The sequence below is a fragment of the Rhipicephalus sanguineus genome, unplaced genomic scaffold, assembly GCF_013339695.2.
Source record: "Rhipicephalus sanguineus isolate Rsan-2018 unplaced genomic scaffold, BIME_Rsan_1.4 Seq8751, whole genome shotgun sequence".
Taxonomy (NCBI): Eukaryota; Metazoa; Arthropoda; class Arachnida; order Ixodida; family Ixodidae; genus Rhipicephalus; species Rhipicephalus sanguineus.
This window is the reverse complement of record NW_023616189.1, coordinates 26,912-35,747: the sequence shown is the minus strand read 5'-3', so window position 1 is coordinate 35,747 and position 8,836 is coordinate 26,912. Positions and strand designations below refer to the sequence as shown.

At 42.1% G+C, this 8,836-nt stretch overlaps 1 protein-coding gene across 1 annotated transcript; it reads left to right on the top strand.

Annotated features, from left to right (window-relative positions):
• Positions 1-833: 833 nt before the first annotated feature.
• Positions 834-7,761, top strand: LOC125756819 (uncharacterized). The gene is made up of 4 exons (XM_049411776.1): positions 834-1,042; positions 1,090-1,153; positions 7,107-7,335; positions 7,637-7,761. Exons 1-4 carry the CDS (start codon positions 834-836, stop codon positions 7,759-7,761), a joined length of 627 nt encoding a protein of 208 aa, XP_049267733.1.
• Positions 7,762-8,836: the final 1,075 nt, after the last annotated feature.

Genomic DNA, 8,836 nt, shown 5'->3' with positions numbered 1-8,836 from the left:
TTCTTTAAAACCCAAGAATAAAGATTTGCTCACACCTCCTTCAACGACATGCTTAGCTGTCATTCTAAGGATTAATTTAATGTACTGTTTCTCGACAATTTATCACTGTGTTCGGTCGAACAGGACAACACATGTCGGTAGCGCATTTTTGAACAGGCAGGAGATCTAAACTCAAGTCTGCCTAACAAAGAAGTGGGAATATTCAGCCTTTTGTTGTGGCTTGTGGTCCGTAACTTTTGACGCTCACTGTACATTTCTTGGATGAATACAGGGTCGTGCTGCCGGCTTATTCAGACAGTCTGTACCCGTTTTTTGTGCAAGGCAGACTGCTAGTGCCTACATTCTTAGTGTTTCAGTTATATGATGCACGGATTATACAATGGTTTTGCATGGTCCTCTCAAAGTTGTATGATCAGGGTTTCAGTGTATTTACTTGCTGGACAAGCTCAGCATGCACCCTGTACTTTGTTCAAAGCAATGCATGTAGGCTTTGATCATTGATTACTGCTTAAGCTGCTTTCTTACAGTCTGGTTCACTTGTGGAATAATTTTTGTTTTCTTTGGCACCAGAATTTCGTGTAGTAATTAGTATTTGGCTGAAGCTGCAAGTCTAACTTTTTTCAGTCTGTGTTTGAGGGCTCATATTAATTGGTTTTCCTTACTTGTCCACTGGCAGTGTTACATTTACATGTTTACATTGACAACGGTCTTTCTTCCTTTATTCAGAGCTTGACGGCTATTTAAAAAGTGCTGAGGCACTGCTCAGGGATTTACAGCATTGCTCATGCTGCCGCAAACACAAGCTACGTGACATGAAGGACGCACGCATAAGGATGGAGGAAGCAGCACGCACATCCACGGATGCGTTTGGGGATGATCAGGGGCCAACGGGGGACAAGCAGGGGTCATCTGCGGCCTTTGCTAAGCCTGGCAGCAGCGCACCCGCCTGCCCTGCGGCCAGGCCTAGCAGCGCACCCGCCTGCCCTGCGGCCAGGCCTTGCAACACATCAACCTGCCCTGAGGCCAGGCCTAGCACCAGCCCGCCAGTTCACCTTGTGGAGGAGCATAGGCCACATTTGGCTAATTCAGGGGAGCGTGGTGTGGACACTACCGGTCAGCCTCACAGCTTCTTTTTTCATGGAGCGACCCTGATGTAAGTCTTTCTGAGGCATTATTGCACACAGGGTAAAGTAGAAGCAGTCTTATGGACTTAAGATGAAGCCTCTTGACCAACAGTGTTTGTAGTCCTTGGTTGCTGTAAGATAAAGCCCCTGTGCATAACTCAGGTATGAACCAGGTTGATACTCTAGTATTGAAGGGATAAATATGAATTCTTAGAAATTGTCCTTTCTCCTGATCATGCTGTTGTGCTGTTCATTTTGCTTCTCATGAGCTTTTATTTTTTAAGTGCTATCTCATGTTGCTTGGGACAACATGTATAATAGGAACTTAACTTCCGATGGTGAAATCTAGCTGTGTGCTGTAAACTGAGTTAAATGTTTTTCTTTTCAAAGCTGCAAGCCTCCAACTTTGAGATAGAAACATTCCAATGGACCAATTCCAAAAATGTGCGACTACAATTAAGGCCGTCTTAAATGGAGAGCTATAGTTTACACTCCCTTTTGCTCTCAAAATGTGTTAATCCTCCTTTTCCCACTGAAGCTGCATGAGCAACAAAAAACTTTTTCAGGAGTTAACGTCACACGAGCAGTTTGCCAGAAAATGCTGTGATGATTGATGTAGGGTAACTGCAAGGTGCGAGGCATGACATTCCTGTACTAATTTTTGAAAAGTATTTGTGATGTACTGTTTTTGTTCGAAACACCTTCACTGGGGAGGGCAGGGAAAGCAGACTCGGAACAAAAAAAACCAGCTGGTGCACGAGACTTCCTGGTTGGTTAACATAATTTGCAGGACAGCTTACTTGAATTTTTTTTAATCGGTCACCTTTTTGTATGTTCAGGGAAGCCATAGCCCAGACGTAAAGCTTTTATAATAATGCTTTTTCCTGTGCTGATCTTGGCTGTTGCTATTTCTGTACATTGTAGCTGCTTTGAGGTTTCTTGGCCTTCTTTGCCTATTCTGATATCATTTTGTCAGCTTTTGTTCTCATTAATGTATGCACTCCTTTCATGTAATAGATTGCAACTGCGGCAAATATTCACCTTTGCTTGCTTATCTCATATCTTTACGGGAACATCTGGGGCACACAAAAATGAATGCTAGAACTCGCACAGGAGAGCCAAGCAGTAGAGTGTGTTCAGATAAGGATGTCGGTGCATGTCCGCAGACTCCGTTAATTTTGCCGAAGAAAAGTTTATTTTGCCGTCTGAGTCCCCTGAACCACGAAACCAATTTTAGTCTCGCGAAAAAAGTTTCGCCTTAGTCAGAGAAATTCAGAAGTCTCCAATGAGCCAGAATTGCTCTTAGTGAATTGCGTGAAACTGGATTTTCGATGAGATCCTACAAAAGAACTACTTAGCTGTCAGCATAGGTCGGCAAAAAACGTGGAGCTCACTCAGACTCACTCATGAAGTATATTTTGCTTTTAGGGCTCACTCGGACTCAGACTCACCAAAATGTTCCTCATTCGGACTCACTCGGACTCAGATTCACTGAAAATTTTATAAACCAGACTCACTCGGACTCAAGCTCAGCAAAATATTGCTCACTCGGACTCACTCAGACTCAGGCTCACGGCTCGATCTGAGTCTGAGTGAGTCTGAGTGAGTCGACTCATGAGTCCATTAGCGTATCATTAACTTTTTTTCGGCCGCAGTGTCAATGCTCTTTAACATCAATATCTCATAGAACTGGTGTTCTACTTCGCGCGTTTTGATCTCATACTTTCAAATAACATATATCAATGTTTTCAATCAAGTAAAGACATTAATGAGATGGCTCACACGAGATATTTTTATCAAAACATTTCCCTGAAAGATTTTGCCACAGGGAGGTCAAACTCCCCTCGCCCCCATCCGTAACTCATTCCTCTTTGATCAATAAATATTAATAAATATTGAGATTGCGTATGAACGCTAATGCTTTGAAGTATGTGCTAGTACACGCGAGTATAAGCGTGAGTCGTCATAAGGTTGATAGTAATGCAGAAGATCAGTGGACAGGACCATAGGACGGCAAAACAATTTGGAGCTCACTTAGACTCACTCATGAAATACATTTTGCCCTCAGGGCTCACTCGGACTCAGACTCACCAAAATTTTCCTCATTTGGACTCACTCGGACTCAGAGTCACTGAAATTTTTCTCAACTGGACTCACTCGGACTCAGACTCACGAAGACATTGCTCGCTCGGACTCACTCGGACTCAGACTCACGGCTCGATCTGAGTCTGAGTGAGTCTGAGTGAGTCGACTCATGAGTGAGTTTGCCGACCTATGGCTGTCAGTGTCAAAATTTTTCTTGACATACTGTGAGTAACGTGCCTTTGAAAATGCTATCTTGCAGTGTTGCCTATACTTTAAGGAAAAAAATCTCAAACACAGCACGTTGTGCAATAATGCTCTAATTGCACATTTTTTGCTCAGCATCCATAATAGTCAGAATTTCCTATATTGTCCAGAGTGTTGCCACACATTAGGTTAACAAGTGCGGCAATTACGATTACCGAGTATGACATCAGACAAGCCAAAAATGCATAAGGTACGTCTAAAAATGCAATATTGTGCATTTCAATTTCAAAATCTGTAAAAACATGTTGTATTATTTTTGTGAGATCGGGGTTACAAAACCCTCCAAAGTGTCCAATGGATGTTCATGCGCCAAGGAGCGAGAATATAGCTATAGCTGCCATTTTCATCATTTCAACAACAAATTGACAGAAAAAGACAGAGTGGTTTGAAGTTCAATATTGTACATATGTGTGCTTGTACTCGTCGTAGTAGCATTCCCAGCGAGCAGTAGTCATCAGAAAAAGATTGTCTACATGCGCACTCGAGTCAGGTTTTTATATTGTCACGGCGTGAGAGTATAAAAGGAAGACTTTCCTTAAACCTAGTGCATACAGGACTGTGATTGAAGGAAGAGTGGGTCGACACAGAAAGTGTACTGGAGAGGGCACCCACAATCTCCGCGTTTTTGCGCCTGGTGTAGTACATTCGAAAACGATGTTTCACCTTCACCTCCATCTTAGAAGAGAAATTTCTGCTGAGTAAATAATAATTTGGGCTCCTTAGCAGTGATTTGCTCGGGAACAAAACTTTTGACTGACACAGACATATCTGTACATTTTATGGCATTCTGTTTGAAGAGACTGAAGCAGTTTCCAAGCTTCTTCTGGCATAACGCACATAAACTAAGCGTTACCAAATTTTTCATACAGTGCAGACCACTTATAACGTAACCGCTTTTAACGCAGGACTGGTTACGTGTTTTTTTTTACCACCGATATGTTGCCCATAGAACACAGTGTATAGGCGAACTGTTTATTGTGTAGGCAAGCGAAGGAAAATACCGGTTATAGCGCGGATTTTAAAATCCGAAAATAAGCACGTGTTGGTTATAACACAGTACCGCTTAAAGCGCGGATTTTTACAACTCTCGGCTTACGTTATAAGCGGTCTATACTGTACTATGAAAGTTCCGCTTAAAACCAATCTTCTTGTGTTTTTTCAGACAGCTCTAAAAGCTTGCTTTGAGCATTGCAACTCAGCCATAAGTCTCAGAGGCGTACAAGAAGCGCATGCATACTAACATAGGCTGCTCAGTAGAGGACTGCCAGGCAGTCGACGACACAACTGACACTTGGGAAAGCTGATGTGCTCTTGCCGCTTCAACATTTCCAAAGTGTATTGAGTTGTTTACATTTAGTTGTTTCATTTTACTTTGTCGTTTCGTAAACACAGTAAACACGAGAGCAAATATTTGCGGCCTAGAAACTGGGGCAGTAAAAGCAACGCTCTTGCAGGCCCAGTGCGCTGAAGAATTGGAAATATGAGAATAAGTAAATAAAGTTAAACAGCTCAGTAAGCTTCAGAAAGGTTGATGTTGCAACAGCGCTTCGGTTTTTGCTTCCATCAGTGGTGTGGTAGACTGCCGGGTACACCTCTGCTGAGCAGCCTATGAGAGTATACCTGGCCTTCTTGAACTCCACTAAGATTTATGGCTAGTTGCACAGCTCAACGAGTGCGTTTAGCACTGTCTGAACACGCGCAAGAAAAAGATGAGCTATAAGAGGAACTTTCTGAGTGTGTAAGATTTGGATATCGCCTTGTTCATGAGCCTTAATACAGAAGCAGCTCTTTTTTTCTTCAATACTGCTACAGCCTCTTCGGACAAATCAGTGTAAATTGTACAGATGCATCTGTGCCTGTCAAAAATTTTTGTCCTGCGCAAAACGCTGCTGAGGAACTGAACTTAATCATTTAACTGCTTTCACTTACATGTTTTTGGTTTGCATTTGACGTCATTCTTGACAGTTATGATCGACGCAATAATTAACCTAATGTGTGGCAACACTCCGGGAAATTTTGAAAATTGTGACTATTATAGACGTGGTACAAACATCTGAAATTAGGGCAGTGTTGAGCAATGTGCCGCGTTTGTGGTTTTTTCCTTTAAAGTATGGGAAACAAAACTGCAAGATAACAGCATTCTGTAAACACATGTTACTCATAGTATGTGAAGAAAAAAATCTTGAGACTCACAGCTAATATAGTTCTGTTGTAGGATCATCAAAAACCCATTTTTGCACAATTTGCAAAAAGTGATTCCGGCCCAGGCGAGATATTTCTCTGACTAGAGCCAAATTTTTTTTCGCGAGACTAAGATGGATTCGTGGCCCTGGGTATTCGGACAGCAAAATATATTTTTTTCAGTAAAGGGGATCCACGGACATGCACCGACGTTCTTATCTGAACACACCCAGTAGATATTGTTTGTAAAATCTATATAGAAGTTGTAGAAGGAGAGGCTGTAGTCATAAAAGTGCAGTTTTTAATTACTAAAGGTAAATTTACATGACACTTGGCTTCCTTTTGTATCTTTTTTTGTGATGACTTCAAAAATTCACCTAACGTCATATTTATAAGGAGCATTCATTGTATTTAATTAGAAACTGCTGTTTTTTGGTCATTTTATTGTCTGATAAGTGCCATATGAAAAGGTTGGCATAATTGGGAAGTTTCTAAGACCATGATAAGATCATGAACAAAGGAAGTCTGAGGATGTTTTGATTTAATTAAGTACAACTGTTTCACCAGAACAGTATCGTTGTTGCAACATTATTCTGCAAGGTAATTGAAGTAATAGACTTCAGATGACTTCTAGGAATTTTTGAAGCCTGCAGGCACTGTGTTGGTGGAGTTCATAGTCTAATGGACAAAAGCAGTAAATTTGGCATGCAAGATACAAACACTACTTGAGCATCATCTCTTTGCCATGAGTGGGTGGACGACGGCCTGACTAAAACGTGATGCATGCGCGTCTCATTTAAATTTTCTCATTACCCTTGCAGCAAATATCAGTGACACTACTCGACTAATTAGAGCTACATAGCATGCCCTCTGGTCAATGGATGGTGCCTATACAAGTGTTTAATATCAGCAACAATGTGGCATGATGCCTATGCATGAAAGATTTGGTAATGTTACACTTAAGCGCAAGAGAGAAACACGAGACAGTTGGAAGTAGCGCGCGTCCTCGTCGATTACTGTCTCGTGTTTCTCTCTTGCGCTTAAGTGTAACATTATGGAATACCGACTAGCCGCTCCCTTACCTTGCTTCAGAAAGATTTGGTGATGCTCTAGAAAATTACTTCGTTTGAAGAAACCAGTGTGCAATATAGATGGAGCAGCTGAAGGGTATATATGCATGTTCGCCGAAGGAAAACAGTTTAGAAGACATGTCTTGATGCAGTGTGCTAGCAATTAACATCACTATAGTTTTAAAATAGGGACCCCAGAAGTTAGGGTCCCGAAGGTGCTTTGCGCGTGTTGATCTTGGGTCACAACGTATGAGTTGAATAAGGCCTTACGCTCATACTCTGCTCGCACTGCCACGGTGGCCGGAAAGCTACATGAATAATCAGGTACACTTGTCTGCTGCATGATGTTGGCCTAATTTTCGCTTGATCTACGCATTCACAGGTCGTGGAACTACAGCCAGGATCCTCCGTGTTTGTGGAGCAGCGGGCGCTGCAGGCGATACGGAACTCTGCAAAAACACCCACTGCCATGGCAAGGGGGCTCCTGGCTGCAGTGTTCACCAGGCACGCTCTGCTGACCTGTTCTATAAAGGGCCAAAAGGCCAAAGGCATGTACAAGCCGTTAGCACAGCGGCCATCTCTGCACCCTGCGGGCATCGATGCCATATTGGGTAAATATATTTTTCTGCTAATGAGGAATCTGTTAGTTGAACTCATTATGTGCTCTAAGGTGCAGTTTACATTTCAATGAAGTATTAACTTTTGCATTATGTACTCCAGCTAGGTGAGAATTAGGCAAACCTGAAGTATCGCAAGAAGCAATTATTAATCTCTTTTTATTCAAGCCCTGTATTCATTATTAGAGGGCATGAGAGTAAATGTAATGGAATTCATTAGCAGTGCTAGTCTAATGAAATAGTGCAAACGTCCATGTATGTTGATTTGATTTATATTGCTTTGTTGCATTTACAGCATATACAAAAGCCGCAGCTGCAGCCAAGGGCTGGGATTACGCTGAAAAGCTTGTGGTGCCCTCAATGGGCACCAAGCTCGCCGAGCTGAGGTCAGAAGAGAAAAAAGCTGCGCCAGGCCTCTAGTAAATAAAATATGTGTGCTGAAATATTTGAGTTTTGTGTAAATTAAGAGGAATGCCTGGTGCTGTATTCACGTACACCGCCAGCCCTCGATCAGCACGAGTTTGAACTTGGCCTGGCCAATTCTGCCTGCTGCGCTGTCCAGTTCTTGCAGCTGCTGTTCAAAGGCCATTGTCTAACTTCACTCACCTTACATTTTAGCAGGCTGTTGCGGTTTTCGTCCAGCTGGCGCAGGAATTAAGAGACGCAGCTCATCGAATCACCACTCAGGCAATGTGCTTTGTGTATACACTGAACAATTTTGCTGTTGCCCTTTACCCCAACTTTCAGTACTTCAAAGCTCAAGCAGATAGTCCGGCCAGACGTCGACAGTCATATATTCACAAAAAATGTAAGTCATCTAATCATGCCAGCTGATGTCGGATACATTAATTCCTATGCATATATTATTATGTCACCGAAATATAAGGCGAGAAAATGACTAGACAGTGACTGCAGACCATTGGCGCATGCATCATTACAATGATCAGGCCACATTAATTATAGCCGTAGAATATTTGCACAGCTATGATTTTTATATGCCATCCACACAAGCTTAATTCATATATAGCAAAATTCATATATCGCTATATATGGAACTATCCATATAAAGCTATATATGGCTTGCATCCATATATAGGCCTTCCCATATATGGGCATATCAGGAATTGGGCATATCAGGCCATGTATGGCCATATATGGCAAATATCAGGAATTGGGCATATCAAGCCATATATGGCTATATATGGCACATATATGGCGAATATTCATATATGGGCCTGATATGCCCAATTCCTGATGTGGCCATATATGGGAATTTTTATATATGTCCATATATGGGATTTTTGTAAGGGAAAACGCGACATCCACTAATAGCGAGCATATCCTTTCTATTATTCGAAACGTTACCGAGACAATACCATGAATCCTAGAAGGCCACGTTTCCACGAAATTCCAAGGGTATAGTGGGTTTAATTTTGAGAACAGTAGACACCTCTTCTCGTACTTTTTTTTTCTGCGTCGTCAATAGCGCCGCCGC

Coding starts and splice junctions, on each gene's coding strand:
- LOC125756819 (XM_049411776.1), top strand. CDS start 834: ATGGAGGAAGCAGCACGCACATCCACGGATGCGTTTGGGGATGATCAG. Junction 1,043..1,089: donor GCCAGGCCTAGCACCAGCCC/GCCAGTTCACCT, acceptor TGGCTAATTCAG/GGGAGCGTGGTGTGGACACT. Junction 7,336..7,636: donor GGGCATCGATGCCATATTGG/GTAAATATATTT, acceptor TTGCATTTACAG/CATATACAAAAGCCGCAGCT.